The sequence below is a fragment of the Babylonia areolata genome, chromosome 13 (genome assembly GCF_041734735.1).
Source record: "Babylonia areolata isolate BAREFJ2019XMU chromosome 13, ASM4173473v1, whole genome shotgun sequence".
Lineage (NCBI taxonomy): Eukaryota > Metazoa > Mollusca > Gastropoda > Neogastropoda > Buccinidae > Babylonia > Babylonia areolata.
In genome coordinates, this window is record NC_134888.1 from 12,419,266 (window position 1) to 12,438,675 (window position 19,410).

General features: G+C 41.0%; 1 protein-coding gene across 1 annotated transcript in view; it reads right to left on the reverse strand.

Annotated features, from left to right (window-relative positions):
• Window positions 1-19,410, reverse strand: part of LOC143289064 (putative serine protease K12H4.7) — a 64,157-nt gene that overhangs the window by 19,691 nt on the left and 25,056 nt on the right. Inside the window, exons 3-8 of the mRNA XM_076597883.1 lie at window positions 13,631-13,767; window positions 11,649-11,744; window positions 7,064-7,199; window positions 3,275-3,389; window positions 2,571-2,772; window positions 289-591 (exon numbers count right to left, since the gene is read on the reverse strand). Of these exons, the coding sequence (XP_076453998.1) occupies window positions 289-591; window positions 2,571-2,772; window positions 3,275-3,389; window positions 7,064-7,199; window positions 11,649-11,744; window positions 13,631-13,767 (989 nt within the window). The remainder of the gene's footprint in view (window positions 1-288; window positions 592-2,570; window positions 2,773-3,274; window positions 3,390-7,063; window positions 7,200-11,648; window positions 11,745-13,630; window positions 13,768-19,410) is intronic.

A 19,410-nucleotide genomic window follows, 5' to 3' on the forward strand; every position in this document is an offset into this window, starting at 1 on the left:
GGCATCCAAATTTAGTATTGGCAGAGAAAAGATTTCCAGAGAAAATGAGTTTGTTAAAGTTTGCCACAGACACACACACACACACATATAGATACACAGACAACCAAACATCAGGTTATTACATTGTCTTGACTCACTTTGCTTACACAAGTCAGTCAGTCAAGAGATAACATGTTTTTATCTTGAATTGATATGGCTTTGGCATGAGACTCAGGTCTTTCACAATCCCAAGAAGCACGCACTGTATTTTAAAAATCAACAACAAGAATAGAAGATATGAAATCTTACCTTGGATAAATATGGCTGTAGCATTGGGACTCAGATCTTTCACAATCCCCAAAGCATGCCAAGGATCCACAGAGCCATTGGGAAAAACCACATTTGTGACCTTTATCCCATAACCTCCGTAATTCATGTTGGTTTGTGTGATGGCCCTGGAAATGAAATCAGCATTGAATTTTGGGCTGTAAATGTCCTGGCACTGTTTGATGAAGAACTGCAGGGGAAACTTGTGACCAAATGGTTGGCTGTTGTCATCTGAGGTCTGGTAAAAACCAAACTCTGTGCAGGTCTGGTATGTCCACTGGCGACCTGCACAATGAACAGCAGCACTGGTCAGCATGGACAAGGCTGTGTGTTTCTGTTTCTGTAGTATAAATAAAGTAATCACTTCAATAAAATATGGCAAGGAATGAACCTTTGCTGAAGTTTTTCTTTCTTCGATAATAAGAAACTAAATTCTCTTTGTTAACCCCAATAGCACACCAGTCACAGTCGGTGGAGAGCCCATTAGGGAGGTGGAGTCTTTCATCTACTTGGGAAGTGTGGTTGACCAACAGGGAGGCATGGACCGAGACATCACAGCCAGAATCAGCAAGGCAAGAACAGCTTTCATCATGCTCAAGAGCATCTGGGCATCAGGAGCAATCAGTATGAAAACCAAACTCCGCATCTTCAACTCCAATGTGAAGTCAATTCTGCTCTACGGATGCGAGACATGGTGGACAACACAGACGAAGCAGCAGAAGATTCAGACATTCTTCAACACCTGTCTGAGGCGCATATACAAGATCCGATGGCAGGAGAAGATCCAAAACGAACATCTGTAGGAGCGAGCGGGGCAGGAACCAGTGGCCAAGCAGACACTGCGGAGGAAGTAGGGCTGGATCGGACACACCCAGGAAGCCAGCGTCCAGCATCACACGCCAAGCCCTGACCTGGAACCCACAGGGAAAGAGGAAGAGAGGCCGGCCTCGCAAAAGCTGGAGGCGAGATACCGAGGCAGAGCTGAAGCAGCAAGGGACCAACTGGACTGGAATGGCCAGAACAGAGTGCGATGGTGAGGGGTCGTTGATGGCCTATGCTCCACCAGGAGCGATGGGCATAATGAAATGAATGAATGAACCCCAATAGCATGTTGGTGATTCACTGACTTCAAATGACTTTAAGAATCTGGATAAATTCAATGGCTTCATTTTCAGGTAATGTGTATTTGTTATTTGTTTAACTCACTCTGGACGAATAGTTATCTCCCTTGCTTTTCCCTACAGACGACCTATTTGTTAGGGTTACGAAAAAAATCACAAAAAATACAAACCATAAAGTAACTGAATGAAACTCACTGTACTTGACCCACTGACCACTTTCCTCATGTTGTGTGAATGCCCACCCCCCTCCCTCTTCATTGCTCTCAGAAGCTGAATTACTATCAGTACCTACTTGCTGGTAGCTTTCTTCATTGCAGATACTCTGGTCAATGTCTTTATTATCCTTGTCAATGTCGAAACCTTCAGTTTGAAGCATTTAATCACTTCAGCAGCAGTAAAAGCCACTGTTGTGATCTAGTTTGCTCAAAAATGTCCACTTGTATCGTCTGTGATGCCATTTTCATCACGTATGCAGATTAGCTTGTCGTGTGGGGTCTTGAACTTGCTGGCTCGCTATGGAGTGTGTTGTTAAGGAATCTCATAAAGAAACTTTTCATTCGACCCTTGACATGTTCACAATGCCCGGTTTAACTGAGATTGTTATGCTACCCCATGAGGAACATGTGGAAAAAATTTTATTTGTCGAAACCGCTATAGCGTTCCGTCATCCGGAACGCTACCTTACGTAGCGTTCCATCATCCAGAGTGAGTTAATAAAGACAAATGGCTCTCTTTGAATGTAACACATATGAATTTCTCCAGTAAGCACTCTAAAAGAAAAACTCCTCATTGTTCTAAGACATCAGTATTAATTTCCAGCAGTTTATTTTCCAGTGTCCTTAACTTGTTTGCCTTTATGATCAATGTAAATTTATATATACCAGACCAAACACTGTGAAAATAATTCGTTGTGAACATTTTGTCAATTCTGGGCCATAGGCATTTTTGTAAAATCACTGTCTTTGAAAAAAAAACACACACCAAACAAATAAACAAAAAACCCTTTCTAAAGCTTGAACAATACATGACTGACTTTGGTAAAGCAGACATATTGTTCAGAAGTGTCCAAGTTCAGACATACATTTTTCCTGTGCATATATCAGACAAAAGGACACCAGGAGTGTGGTGAACATCCTGACATACCTCCTTCAGCAGCATCACTCTTCCAGTCCACTGTCTTCATGTCGCTGACCATGCTCTGATAGCTAAAGTCCTGGCACTTCTCCTGGTAGGTCGCCAACATCAGGCTGTTCACATCGGCAAAACGCTGCACAGCTGGACGGCTGGTGTTCTTGTCCATGATATCACACAATGTGCCAATGGTTATGTTGCTTCCTACTGCACCCTGCAAAGGTCAAACAACAGTTTGAGTCTTTTGATTCATTATCATTAAAATAACTGAATAAGAAGACAATCCCTGCCATTCACTTTTATTTAAATGTTGTAAATCATGCACAAACAGCCCATTTTTTCTTTTCGGTTTGCATTAATGTGCCCACACACTGCACTGATTACCACAGACAGACAAATTTGGTGCTCCTCTTTTCCCATCACATTGTCACCTTTTCCTCCCATCTCCTCACAATAAAACATATACATGCATATCTAGTATCACTTTTCTCTCTCTTTTCCTGCATGCACACACACAAACATACTGTACTTGTGCAAACACACACACACACACACACACACACAGAGTTGCACATACAAAGTATCACTTTTCTCTCTTTTCCTACATGCACACACACAAACATACTGTACTTGTGCACACACACACACACACACAGAAAGTTGCACGCACACATATGTGCTTATATATCCACACACACACACACACACAAACACACCTCAAAGGCCCTGTTATCTTTGTTGTATTGCACAACACCCTCAAAATTGCCTGTCAGCACTGAATAAAGGTTGGAGACATCTTCAGCATTGGTGATGTTGATATCCTCACACAGTCTGAAACACAAAGCACAATCTAAATTTTGAACAGGGAAGAAATTCCTTTGTCTGTACTGTTGATTTCTGTTGACCCTGGTCAGAAGACACCACTTTTGGATTTGATATTGAAACTGATGGGCGCAACAGCCGAGTGGTTAAACCGTTGGACTTTCAATCTGAAGGTCCCGGGTTCGAATCACGGTGACGGCACCTGGTGGGTAAAAGATGGAGATTTTTACGATCTCCCAGGTCAACGTATGTGCAGACCTGCCAGTGCCTGAACCCCCTTCGTGTGCACACGCAAGCAGAAGATCAAATACGCATGTTAAAGATCCTGTAATCCGGTGGGTTATGGAAACAAGAACATACCCAGCATGCACACCCCCGAAAGCGGAGTATGGCTGCCTACATGGCGGGGTAGAAACGGTCATACACGTAAAAGCCCACTCGCGTGTATACGAGTGAACGTGGGAGTTGCAGCCCACGAATTAAAAAAAGAAAAAGAAAAAGATATTGAAACTGAAAAGACAGATGATGAACATGCATACATGTATGAACAGAGAATTGTGTTCCTGAATAGAGTAGCCACTCACTGCATCCCTGTAAATATGTATCAGCTTTGTTGCATCTGCAGGCATGAACAAATTAACCCGCAACATCAGTCTTGCCATTTTCTGCCTTGGGTTTCAGCTTTTATGACACATAAAAAGAAATAAACATTTCCATTAATCAGAATAGTGCTACAAACACACATCCATATGTTTGATGCTTTACAATACTTGTCAGTGGAGTGGATACACAATTATACTTTGATCAGTTTGTTATAACCCAATATAAGGGAACAAATGTTCTTTAAATTCTGTACATTCCAGTTGTCACTGCTTAAGTCAACCTCACTTAAGTTGTCTCATCTGGTTAGTTGCCAGAATTCTTTGCCTCCAGCCTCTAGCCTTTTAAAAAAAATTTTTTTTTTATCTCAGCCCCAGCAAAGTTCCCCCAGAGTTGACACAACACACAACTTTGCACTTATTCTCGACTTCTCTTCCTCTGGATCTTTATCACTTACCAAACTTATCCTCTTTCAAAACAAACTTTCAAAATGTATCTGTTCAGCATGGCCAATGGATGCAATGAAGCTTGGTTGTCTGGCTGTATCCTTTTTTCTACCTCTTATCAATGTTTTTTCCTCTAATAAAGTCTCCACATATATAGTGTGCATGCTTGTAGGCGGGTGCTCAGTGTGTGTGTGTGTGTGTGTGTGTGCGTGTGTGTGTCTGTGTGTGTGTGTGTGTGTGTCTTGTGTCTGTGTGTATGTGTTACACATATTCTTTTTTGGTCCCCAGGGGGTTGACATTCCCAGAGTTAACTGTGCATATTTTTTAAAAATTTTATAATTGTAGTTCAGATCCTTTAGGAATGCATTTCATCAGGTTTAGCGCTGTATATAACAAATTTACCCTGTAAGATACTCAGGCCAAGTATTTCATCTATTTGTATCTTTCTGATTTATGCTCAGTATTGAATGTGAGCCTATCACAATGGACAATAGATGTTTTCAAAGTATCTTCTAATTTCCCCCCTGGAGTGTGAAGCAGCAGTTTCGTTGTCACTGTCTGTAATTGTCATTCTTTTTTGCATATTGTTAGTTAAATGTAGATTATAAGTAGAAACCATTTCAGTTTTATTTCTTTCATATTTGTAATCCTTTTTAGCATTCCATGATATCCAATTTATGCAATCAGGTGTTCCTCCCATTTGACAAAGCCTTTAATATTAAGTACTTCTATAGTTTCCACCATGATACTGAAGAACACTTTTGATCTTTTTTAGCCTTAGATATTGTTCACTCAGTGGTTCTATCATTACTTGGTTTACATTTAGTCTTATGTTTCTTTTTTGTTGTTGTTGGTATAACTGTTCATGAATTATGGTTAAACGTTAAAGGTACCATAGCCTTTTATGGCAAATGGCTGTGAATTAATATCCACTGTGTCCAGGGCTTGGCAAAGAAATGTGTGGCACTGTCCTCTCATTCTGTCTGTTTATAGATTGCAAACAATGTAGAGAAGAAAGTTAAATTCTGTCATTCCCATAATTTCTGACAGTCTCTGATACTTATATATGTATTACTATCATCCAGGAGCAGGTGCTGTTCTAGAAGCACACAAAGAAAAAGAACATGATTGATTGACTGATTGATTGATTGATATGGATACTTATATAGTGCCAATCCTTGGCTGGAGACCAAGCTCTAAGTGCTTTACATACACGGGGTCATTTGCACCACAGGCTGCCTACCCGGGTAGAGCCAGCTGACAGCTGCCATTGCGCGCTCATCATTCGTTTCCTGTGTCATTCAATCTGATTTCTGGCACACACACTTACACACTCAGACAAACATGTAACATGGATACCCACTTTGAATTTTTCATTGCAGGGGACAGATTCAGCTGCCAGCTCTCTAGAGCTTTCTTCAAGCCCACTTGTGTGCAAAACATTGACTAGGCATTAAAGACATCTTTCTAAAAACTGTTCACTCCTCTTTCCTGACATTCATTTTGATCCATAAAAATCAAGTGAGTCTCTTTCAGAACACAAGCACACTGAATGCAGTAATGTCATTCTCCATTTGGAATTTTGAAAATACATCTTCATGATCCGTGACAGTTTTAAGGATTGTCTGTATTGTCTATTGATATCCTAATAGTATATCTTTCTTTTATCATTTTTGGCACAGTGTGTTTTCTTTTCTTTTTTTTTTTTAGTTAAAAAATGTATATGAACTTGTTGCACTATTTCACAATGGATGATCTTAATAGTCTGGGTTCGGTTGTAAGATCTACAGACAACCAATTTTGACAGTACTAGAGATCCATTCACTGATACTTTTTCTAGTGGTTTTAGACCAGATTTTTTGGGGGGTTTTATCTGAAAAATTATAATTCTTAACCATATTCTAAAGATCATGAAATGTGTTGTAGTCTATTCTCCAGTTTATTTGCTGAATTTTCCTTCTTTCCTAACCAAATATTGCAGTTTTTCCATACTGCAGTTTTAACCATGAAACTTTTTCAAATGTATTCAGGCTTTTGAACAAAGTTTCTGTCACAATCAAGAGATAATCATATACAAAATTGATTTATCTTGAAATTATTGTCTCCTACATATATGCATTTACTTTTAATGTCTTTATCTTTTTTTCTCATGCACACAAGACAAAGAAATCTTATGACATTTGATCTCCTTGGTGACACCCACTCTTCAAAGAGAAACTGGCTGATAACTTTCCCTTATAAACACAAGATTTTATTTTTTTTTTTAAAAAGGGAAAAAAAGGTGAGATTCATGTTTGTTGTCTTTTTCCAAGCCAAAAGTATATTCCCAATGAACAGAATCAAAAGCATGTTCATTTAGTCATGATAATACTACTTTAAGACTGTTCACTGTATGGGATTACCCAATCTTAAAAAAAGAAATAGGTCTGAAGTTCTTCAAGTATTTCAATGCTCGTCTACTTTTGGAAGAGAAAAATTATAATTCCTACTTTCTGAGTTACTGACACTTCTCCTTTCCCAAATCTTTCATTCAGAGTACACACACACACACACACATTCACACACAGAGACACAAACACACACACTCACACACAGACACACACATACATACACACTCACACACACACACACACTCACTTAAACATGGTCTTTAAAGTCTGCCGCCCTTCTGATGTGTTCATCATTTTGTCAATTTCTGCCACTGCTTGTTGAATGTTGCTGACACAGGACTGACTGTTCTCAGCCAAGGAATCCCGCACCACAGACAGGTACTCTGAAACCATCATTGCAGTCATTTCTTCTTCATACTGGTCCACTCATTCCCTCTTCATACTGGTTCAAACAAATCTTGTACATCCCTTCAGAAACACACTTTGGTTTTTGTTGTGATTATCACACTGCTGACTGCATGGGGTCATATCAGACCAAAAAACACTCTCTCTCTCTAAAAACAACAACAAAAAACAAAACAAAACAACAACAAAAAACAACAACAACAACAACAAAAACAATGCCCAGAACTAACAACAACAAACCACAAAACAATTAGCAATCACACTGGTATCACCAGCACATAACTGTAGTCAGTTTTGAGACATTGATTTAGTGCATCCTGTAGTCCTTTTGTATGGAATAGTTGCTTTATAAAAATATGGGGGTGCACCATATAATCAAAAGCACCCTATTGACTGATAAATGATCCAAAATCTGATTTGGTGTCCAATTTTTGTCACATGCATGATGAGAAATAAATTCAGATTTTTTTTGTTGTTTTTTGTTGTTGTTGACAGATTTGTTTATTTACTACAAGCACTCGACATAATATCCCAGTTTGATGTGAAAATGTCTTCATAACCTTTTATTTGACATTACGTTTTATACATTGTTCATAACTTTCACACCATGACATATTTCAAAACTAACTAATGAATAACTGAAACTACACTTTAAAAATATCTAATCTATTTATATAAAGACAACTAATAAAAATATTTGTAACACAAAAAAGAACTTCTTTCAAAGAAATGAAAACATTAATTTTGCAATATGCAGATAAAGTTCATAACTTCACAACAATGTATCTATATAGAATTTCTCCCCAGAATGCTGGAAGTATAAATGTTTAGTAAAAAGAAATACATAATTTGAAGGGGGAAAAATCTATCATGTTTTTTGCAGAACATTATAGTTACTTGAAGTAGAAAAGTTCAAAACAGATAAAATGAACATTAAAAAATTTTCTGTTCATCAATTCACTACTGTCACATAACAAAATTTTATAGATTTCAAAAGTAAAATACAAATTATAAGTATGGAGCTGTTTTGGATAACTCCACTAACTATTCATTAAAGATGTATAAAAACAATCATTACACAAAACTAAACTGAAACAGAAAATAACAATTGCCAAATGCTCAGCTGAACATAACTAAGACAAAGCAAACAGCTGAACTATTTTTAATGTTCTTTTACTGCTTTAGCAGACATGATATCAGACTGACTTATACATCTAATGAAATGAGTGAATGAATCACACAGATTGATAAGCAAGACAATTGATAAAATCTAAGAATTTATATGCTTAAAATGCCTGAAAAGGTGCAGTTTGCTCATAACTTCACACCAAGACATTTTCTCTCACTGAAGTGCCAAGTGAAGTCTCAGTGACAACTATTTATGTGCATCTTCACCAGTGTTTCCCATCGGATCCACTCTGTTTATGCATACCCAAACACTTGACTGTTGGCCGCCTTTCTTTTTGTCTCTGGACCTTGCAATTGTAATGAACTTCCTCTTTTGCTTTGTCAAGTCTCCACACTCAGCTCTTTCAAGTCTGGCCTTAAAACCCACCTCTTCCCAAAACAGCCTCCCTTCCCTGCCTCTTCCTTGTCGTCAGTTTCTTCGGTTTTACACTTATGCATGTGTGTGAATGACTGGTGCGAAAGCGCTTTGATTTGTCTCTGCACAAGATTCAGCGCCATATAAATATGATAATTATTATTAATATCTATGTTTACATGCAGAAATAGCTGGATGATCCCATATTGCTTAATATCAATTAATTTTAATTTCATAGTATGTTGGTATTTCACTACAAACCCTAAACAAGACCACCAGAGATACACGTTTTTCAACGAAGATTTGAAACAACCCTCCAACAATATGTTGAGATCTAAAATGATGTTGGGGTAGGAACAGTGCTAGCCATTGATTTACAACAGAAAGTTCAGTTTTGGGGGATAACTTCTGTCATAACTTTACAACAAAAGCTGTTGCATACAGTTATGAATCACAATTTGTGGATTGTAAAATAAAGTATTGAACTGGTCTGACCAATTTTTTTGCAAGATAAGAATCATATATTCATAATATACCATGTGAAGTAAATCATAGTCTGCTGTCAGAATCATAATCATTTTAATCCAAAGCTGGTAACTTCGCTCTAATTCATTTGTGTGAAGTCACTATGAATTTACATTTTGGCAATGTAAGATATCATAAATCAGATATGGGTATAACAACAAGTTTTCATAATTTGAGGAAAAAATTTGGTTAATATTTCAAGAGAAGAAACCAAAGAAATCTATTGTCAGTTCAACAGCAGGTATCTTGGGGTGAAGCAACCTTCACCCACTGAAAACGTGTAAAATATTCCTATCACAAGAAAGTATTAATATTGTATCATCAATCTACACATAGTTTTTCCTTTCTTTGAACAATGTAATCAGAAATTAAACATTTTGTTTTAAGAAATAATGTTGATATTGTTGGTTACATCATGACAGAGCATACAGGGTTCCTCCAAAAATAATGACAAAAACAATGTTGCTAGAATTTGGAAAACAATGCTCCCGAGCATTTGAGATCAACGATAAATCAAAACGTTGAACCACATACTGTCTACCATAAAAACAACTTGTTTCTAAAATATAAACCAGCAAAATGGGTCAGAGACAGCACTTTGTGCATTCATAGTTACAGCAAAGTCATTCATGACAAAGCTTACTCCTGCTTTTTACAAGGGCCTTCGTGCATGTCGCACAAATAAACTGCTGAAAACAAGAAAGGAAGTCCTGAAAAGTGCCAGAAACTAAACGAATATGAGTTTGACTGGTTTATGCAGTGACATGGCACAAAAAAAAAAAAAAAAAAAAAAAAAAAAAATCAGATCATAACTCGGTGTTCATGACAAAAAATATGGATATTATTTCAACCGAAATTTTGAATGTCAAGTATTATATATTGATTATGTACTGGACAAATCATTTTGAGGAACATATTACATGGTATAATTGGTAATATTCACACTCATAGTTTGTCCAATCAATGGAAAATTAGGTAAGGTTGCAGTTCACAGCAAGCAGTTATGATGATAATAATAATAATAATAATAATAATTCATAACTTTTATATGGCACGATATCCAGAACTAATGCTGCTCAAAGTGCGGTACATGATCGAGCTAGATATAAACATAACATAAAAACATTACAACAGCTCAATCCAATGCGTTCACAGAACGAATCAAAAAACACAAACTACCAAACAATAAAAAATATCATGTAAATAAAGCTTAAATTAAAATGAAATGCATTCCATAAAACACACATTTCATAAACACACACACACATGCATGCACACACACACCTGCACACTGATCATCCAACTGAAAATCGATGCCATGTTTATTGATTTGCGAGCACAATTAGTGCCTTTAAATGCACTGCCGATGATCATATATGTTTTTGCATTTACGTTATGTGTAATCAGAGAGAATTTCCAGCTGAATACCAAAAAATTCTTCAGCACTGCCCTACCAATGTGTCACAAAAATTCAAGGCCATCCCACGCTTCAGTTTGTGTTTTGATCAGCTTTTCCCTCTAATTTGCTATTTCCGATGAAAACAGACATTATCAAGGGAAAGTTTATTCAAACCAGGACTCAAAGAAACTATCAACTTTCACAGTAGTGCTTCTTTATGACCAAAGACAAGATTTTAATCTGACAATCTGACAGATTTCAACGCTCGATGTCATTTCAGATTTCGGACCAAATGTCACAAAACATTAACAAAGATGACCCAAATTAACGTCATCAATATCAATAACTAACCAAAAAATTCACTGACACACATTATACATCATCAGCACAGATGATCCAATTTAACATCACCAATATCACCAACAAACAAACAAAAATTCACTGATTCACAACAAAATACCAACACCACTGACACACAACAAACATCAACACCACTGATATATACCAACACCATTGATGCACACCAACACCACTGACACAATAAACGCCAACACCACTGACAAACAACAAACACCAACACCACTGACACACAACAAACACCAACACCACTGACACACAACAAACACCACTGACACATAACAAACACCAACTCCGCTGACAAACAACAAACACCACTGACACATAACAAACACCACTGACACACAACAAACACCACTGACACATAACAAACACCACTGACACACAACAAACACCACTGACACACCACTGATACAAACACCACTGACACACAACAAACACCACTGACACATAACAAACACCACTGACACACAACAAACACCACTGACACATAACAAACACCAATGACACAGACACCACGTATGTCACCAACATGGCTAATATCAAGATTTATAATTATGAAAGATGGCAAGAGTCAGATAAGCATGTCACTGGCAAACTAACCCAAAAAGTTGAGCTTGGCAAACACAGGGGCACTAGTTGCTATGGCACCAGTCACCAGATGGGGGTATTTCATACGAAACCACCCAGCCAAGGCACCTGTCAACATCATCACTGGCACACTTCAATTCATTGTGTTGTGCTATAAATACACACAATCCATATCTGAAAACAGACCCGAACAAAGACATCAAGACTGTTCATGATAGAGACAGAAAGAGAAACACTTGTGTGTGTGTTAAAACTAAGCTGCCTGAGAGAGAGAGAGAGAGAGAGAGCAAACTGTGCAAGAGAAACAGAAATAGAGTGTGTGTGTGAATGGGGAGGAGGGGGGGAGAGGGGAAGGGAGTGGAAGCAGGAGAGAGAAACTTGGAACAAAAAAAGTGGGAGATCTCAAACATGACACACATAATCAACCATAACATACCCAGCATGCAATCAGCAGAGGTGTGAAAAAAACACAGAAATCTGAATAACAAGACAGGCAAGGCCTTCAAGACTCACTTGTGACACGCGCTGTATCTAGTAAAGGAATCATGAGAGAAAAAAGAGATTTAAAAAAATCACTGAAATGGGTCCTGCATTAAATATCAATAAGCTTTGGAAAAACAACAACAACAACAGAGGAGGAAGGTGGCAGAATGGTTCAGAAGCTCAGCTGCCAATCCAGAGAGTCCGTGAAGATGTGGGTTCGAATCCCGCTCTCACCCTTTCTCCCAAGTTTGACTGAAAAATCAAACTGAGCATCTAGTCTTTCGGATGAGACGATAAACTGAGATCCCGTGTGCAGCACGCAATTGACGCACTGAAAAAGAGAGTGTTGTCCTCTGGCAAAATTATGTTAAAAGAATTCCACTCTGATAGGTACACACATATGTAAGCATGCACTCAATGCCTGACAAGCGTGTTGGGTTATGCTGCTGTCAGGCATCTGCCTAGCAGATGTGGTCTAGCGTATATGGATTTGTCCGAACGCATTGATGCCTCCTTTAGAAACTGAAACTGAAACAACAACAAAAAACAAACCAACCAGGCCTGCTAGCGGGATCGAACCACAGATGTTCTGTTAAGAAACAAGTAGTCTAATCTCCAACGTTATGCTGCATCTAACATCACTCGACCAAATTTAATATTTAAAGCTATGGGTCTTTTTTAGCACAATAAAAATATTATTGCATTTGAGGTAATAACACCAAGTTTTCTTGACATCTTGATTATTTAGGAAATTCTTTTAATTTGGCCATAAAGGAGACACTGATATCACCTCCGGCACACTGCAATATGTATAGATGTGCACAAACCAGTCCAATAATAGACTGACCGAAACTAAAAGAAACATTCAAATCAATTTTTCTTTTACGTTCATTCCAGTTAATGCAGCATCCACTTTAGAATATTCATATGCAGTCAACACGTTGATGGTGTAGTTAGTGTCACTGTATGTGTTTTGTCCAGAACTTGTACTTCTTTTCTTGTAATTGCGAACAAGAAAAATGATGTCGTGCCATCTTCCTAAACATAGCCTATGTTCTGGCAACTGGGATGGGATTATGGTGTTTTTGGATTCCGGGATGAGCCTCAACAAAATAAACTGTTATGTTCTGGAAATACAGCTTAATTCGGGAGACTTAAAAACTATTATCGGTATGACTGTGAAGATTTTTTCCCTACTATGTATAAGCCAATTTGGTATTGGCAGACAAAGTATTTCCAGAGAAAATAACAATGTTAAAGTTTACCACGTACACACACACACACACACACAGACAACTGAACACCAGGATATATAGTTTACACAAGTGAGTCAAAAATGACAACAAAATGGCCCCATTACCCCTAAACTGACAGGTATTTTACAGGAACACTGACATATATCCTTCTTTCATAAATTTTTGCTATGTTTGTTCCTGACATTAGATGAAATGCTATTCTGTTCTGTACTGAGTGGAAATGTCTTGTGTGGAGAAAAATATCTGGTCAGTCACCAGAGTAAGATCCTCCAATGGCAATCCACTTGCTGCCGGTCAGTTTGTATTTGTTCTGGGCAAAGGTGATGAACTGTGCAAGGTCTGCCAATGCTTGTTCACTGTTCAGGTACTGAAGGTTATCCACACTCATGTCACTGAAACAAAGGAACACATTCAAAAAGGCAGTTAAAAACTAAAATATATACTCAGTGTTCACTTGGAAAACCTTTTAAGTATTTATAGAAATGCCAGCAAAGAGCTTATAATTCAATGTGTGAGCATATCAATATACATATACTCAGCCCCAAAATTAAAAGATAAAAGACCATTTAATTTTCTATGTAACTTGTATAATTTAATTCTTATTCGGTTTTGTTAACAACTGTCAACTCTGAAAATCTAGAGTATAGACTACATCTGGGTAAGTTTCCTTTGTGTTTATTCACAGATCTGCAAATTCAAATTGTAAAATCACCTCATGTGTCAAATGCTTCACAGGTGTCAAGGCCAAATATCAGAAATGGCCACTGCTATTCTATTGTTTTTTGCCTTATATTTCACAATCCGAGACAGCTATTGAAATGATGCTGTCACATGACAGCATTGCCAGGACGACATGGTTGGGATCCTTGTTATTCTGTTCTTGGGGAATCACCAACCAAGGACAGTGTTGCAGCAAGACAATGCCTGACCTCACATCACAAGAGCTGTACAGTGTGCAGGATGAATCCAACATCAGAAACATGGAGACAGTGCCCTGGCCAGCCCAGTCCCTGGATCGGTCTCCAGAACACATTGTGGAGAGAAAGCCTCAAGGAAATATACCTGACCACAAACAAGTGTCCACAGGTTCAATATACCTGACCACAAACAAGTGTCCACAGGTTCAATATACCTGACCACAAACAAGTGTCCACAGGTTCAATGTACCTGACCACAAACAAGTGTCCACAGGTTCAATATACCGTTACCTGACCACAAACAAGTGTCCACAGGTTCAGTATACCTGACCACAAACAAGTGTCCACAGGTTCAATGTATCTGACCACAAACAAGTGTCCACAGGTTCAATATACCTGACCACAAACAAGTGTCCACAGGTTCAATGTACCTGACCACAAACAAGTGTCCACAGGTTCAATGTACCTGACCACAAACAAGTGTCCACAGGTTCAATATACCGTTACCTGACCACAAACAAGTGTCCACAGGTTCAATGTACCTGACCACAAACAAGTGTCCACAGGTTCAATATACCTGGCCACAAACAAGTGTCCACAGGTTCAATATACCTGACCACAAACAAGTGTCCACAGGTTCAAGTCCCATATATAGACCAGGATTTTACTTTTCCCTCCACTGGATCTTGAGCAGTCGTCTGGGTGCTAGTCCTTTGGATGAAATGATAAAAAAAGGTCCCATGTGCAGCATGCATCTAGCACATGTAAAAGAACCCACAGTCCCAGGCAAAATTCTGTACAAATATATACTTTTGACAGAAAAACAAATACATCTGCAGATAAAAAAAGAAAAGAAAAAAAGATGGTGCTTCACTGTGGCAATGCAGTCTCTCTGGGATGAGCAGCTCAAAGTTCACACAGAGAAATCTGTTGTGACAAGAGTACCATGGTACAATACAATCTGAAGCAGTGCCCTCAAAGAGCAAAAACTGGCTTCACTGGCTTCTGGAATGTCTCAGCTAGCCTACCACCACCTCCCACCCACCATGCATTCAAAGCTGGCAGCCAGTTTCCCTTCTGCATGAGAAAATGGCAACACTGAGATGCAGCAGTGCCTGCTATAAATATAAGTTTACAAATTCATAAAAGAACAGACATAGATTAATATTTCAAAAGACATTCATTTAAGTTTGAACCTAATCACGTTTAAAAAAGAACAAGTGCTAGTAGGATTTTTGTGGTTCAGCATTTATGTTGTGAGTATTGCAACTTTTTTTTCTTTTTTTTTTCTGCCCCATCATCTGCACCAATCCAGTGGCATTACTCCCACACCACTCATTTAGATTCCCCCCATACACGGCCACACCCAGGTTCGTCCATCACAGTTCCAGCATCAGAACCATCAATGTTAGGTTGCCAGGAGGCCACACACCAGTGAGTGTTGCAACTTCATTGCACAAAGTTCATCAGTCATACATGATTTGTGACCACAAATAGAAATCATGTGTGTGTGTGTGTGTGTGTGTGTGTGTGTGTGTGTGTGTGTGTGTGTGTGTGTGTGTGTGTGTGTGTGTGTGTGTGTGTGTGTGTGTGTAAGAGACAATTTAGGGTTCACAAATTATGTGGATAAGGAAAACCATTTAAACAAATAACAAAATGAAATTCACAAAAAAGGAAGAAAGGAACACTTGCATTGATTTTCTTTGTAATCTAGTTTACCTGGTTGTCCCTCTATTGTTAACAAAATGCACTGATGTATATTTCAGGATTCAAAACCAAAAGGAGGAGTTTGTATTATACTCCATGTTTGGTGTTACATATACTTACCATGTCAAACTGATGCAAACTAGGCCTATTGGTTTGCTCTGCTTGGCCAAATTTTGCGCGGCTAACAGTGAAAAGACGGGCCCACCCGCTCTCAGCCAATCAAACGCCTCTAAAAACTATAAGCGCTTAATCATTCCGTGGCCATGAACAAAAATGCCCCATGAGAACCACGGCGGAGACGCGGGGACGGACGGGCGGGCATTCGAGTTTGACATGGTAAGTATATGTAACACCAAACATGGAGTATAATACAAACTCCTCCTTTTGGTGTCATATACTGTACCATGTCAAACTGATGCAGAATTTAAAGCAAATGGAGGAGGGCAACGCCTACTGGTTCATATGGGGAGCCCTTGTAACTGAGACGGCAGTGTTAGCCGCGACAAAGGAAATCCCCTTGGAACCGTCAGCCCTGGTCATACGGAAATTCCTGAGGTAGAAGTTGATGAAGGGATTCTCAGACCGCCAGAAGGCTGCCTCCAAGACATGCTGCGTTGGCACTGAGTGCTGGAAAGCAGCCGAAGTAGCTATGGCCCGCACTTCGTGTGCTCTGGGATGAAGACAGCTGATATCCCTGTGTGCATGAGAGTAGGCTCTACGAATGACTTGGGAAACCTGGCGGGAAATGGTGCCTGCAGCAATGTCTTTCTTGTAATTCTCATTGAGGGAGATGAGCAGACACCTCTGAGAAGAACGCCTATGGCGAGACCTATCCCAATAATATTTGAGACACCGAACAGGGCAGGTGCCTATCCTCATCATCTTGGGCAAGAATATCAGACAAAGGTCTGACCCTCAGAGAGGGGGAAGGAACCTCAGGGTCTTGGTTCTTAGCCAGAAACTCTGGAAGGAAACGAATAGTGATGGAACCATCTCTGTGGAAGGCCAGATCTTGTGGCATTCCACTAAGCCCATGCAGCTCACTTCTACGACTGCCTGTGGCCAGCCACAGAAGGAAAGTGGTCTTGAGGGTGAGGATGTCAAAAGGAATAGTCCCCAATGGCAGGAAGGGCTGTTTTCGAATGAAATCCAGCACCAGGAACAAGTCCCAGAGGGGCACTCTTCTGGGGTCTCTAGCTTCCTACAGAGGGGCACCCCTAGCCACCTCTCTGAGCAGGCAATCCGCTTCAAAGGCGGAACCACCTAGCTGTTTGCATTGTGGTACAGAAGGCAGACCTGTACCCTTGCACAGAACTAGCAGACAGGATGAGAACCGAGGAGCAGAGAGCCAGAAAGTTGGCCAGCTGCATGCTCGTAAGGTTCGTAGGGGTAATGCCCTGAGCTGTACACCACCGCAACCATTTCTTCCAGTGAAAGTCATACAAAGTCTCCGTTCCCTGCCTCCTTGCTCTGGTGACTATGGAGAGGAGGTCAGAGGAGGCACACCCCTGGGTCAGCACAGCCGACACAGAGGCCGACCGAGGGGTCGAGGACTTCAATGGTGATGCTGACAGTTCCGACCGCACAGCAGCCATGCGTGCTGGTGGAGCAGTTGAGGATTGGAATGCGGAGTGCCCGAGCGAGGCTGCCTCAGCAGATGAGATTTGGTTTCAAGTTCCAGGGGTGGGAACATGTGTCAGGGACTGAAGGTCCGGAAACCAGGTCTGGGCTGGCCATTTCGGCGCAATGAGGATCAGCTGCGGGTGTTCCAATCTGTCTTTCCGTATCACCTTGGACAGACTTGGAAAGGGAGGAAACGCGGAGGCAATCAGACTGCTCCAATCTAGAGAGAGAGCATCCACTGCCCACGCTTCTGGGTCGGCAACCGAAGAGACGGAAGTGGGAAGTCTCTTGTTGAACAAGGTCCACCATCGGCCGAAACCACTGTTCCCACACCCCCTGAAGGCTGTCCTTGTCCAGGGTGCACTCTGAGTGTATGACACTCTTGGACCTGCTAAGAGCATCTGCCAAGAAGTTGGTTTTTCCTGCTCAGTGTCTCACTGAAAGTGCAATGCCCTTGCTGTGGCACCAACGGAGGAGAGCCTCAGTCCACATGGAGAGGTCTGCCGAGTGCGCTCCCCCCATTTGTTCACATAACATGCGACCGTCATCTTGTCCGTGAACAAGCGGATGGTCTTGCCAGTGGCCTCCCCCATGAAGTGCAGGAGAGTCCTGCGAACTGCCTCAGTTCCAGAACATTGATGTGGCATAGGCGCTCCTCCGGGGACCAAGTCCCTGCTGCATAGAGTGAGTCCATGTGGGCTCCCCAGCCCAGGGAGGAGGCGTCTGTGAAGAGTGCCACCTGAAGAGTAGGTGGGGCTAAGGGCACCCCCTGTGTCCGAAGGGGGGTGATTAACCACTCTGATGTCACCTCGAGGAACCACTCGCCCAGACATATCTGGGTATCCCATGGCTGAGTGCTCTGGGACCGGCGTAACCTCAGTGCCCTCTGGAGAGGGCGCTTGAGAACCCTGTCCAGGGGAATGAGAGGTGCCGTGGACTCCATCATGCCCAAGAGGGAAGAAAGTGTCTGCGCTTATCTTGGGAGGAGTGGTGCCAGTGGCTGAGGAGGCCTGCCAGACGGTCCCAGTGATCTGGTGCCAGAGAGACTATCATAGACCGCGTGTCGAATCTCATCCCTAAGAAGTCGAAGGACTGATGTGGGGACAGATCGCATATCTGCTGGTCCCTGAGGAAGCCCAGTTGGGAGCAAAGGTCTAGAAGTCTGGCCGTATGACTCAGGCACAGGGCCTGCGACTGGGCCAGGATAAGCAAGTCGTCCAGGTACACACAGAGACAAATGGATTCTGAGCGGATGATGGACACCAATTCCCGCAGCACCTTGGTAGACAGGAAAGGGGCAAGGGACAGACCAAATGGGAGGGCCGGGAACTGGAACCCCTTGTCCCTCCACACGAACCTCAGGTACCGACGGGATGCCGAATGGATGAGTATATGAAAATAAGCATCTTCCAGATCGATAGAGGTAGGCCAATCACCTTGTTGGATGGTCTCCCGAATCTGTGCCTGTGTGTCCATCTTGAATTTGATTTTGGGGAGGAATTTGTTGAGGGGGGACAAGTCCAAAACTGGTCTCCACCCTCCCGAGACCTTTGGAATCACCAACAACAGCCGTAAAAACCGGGGCCCGGGTCCGAGAGTTGAGATATAGCCCCCTGAGGAGTGGGTGCGATATCTCTTTTTCTAGGACGCTCTCCTGCTCCGTCGAGCTGGGCACCTAAGGAGGAGGAGTGGATCTTAGAGGGGGGAGGTCCTCCACCCAAGACAGCATGTACCCCGACTCTAGCACCGACATAATCCCGTCGTTGAGTCCCAGAGCACACCACTGAT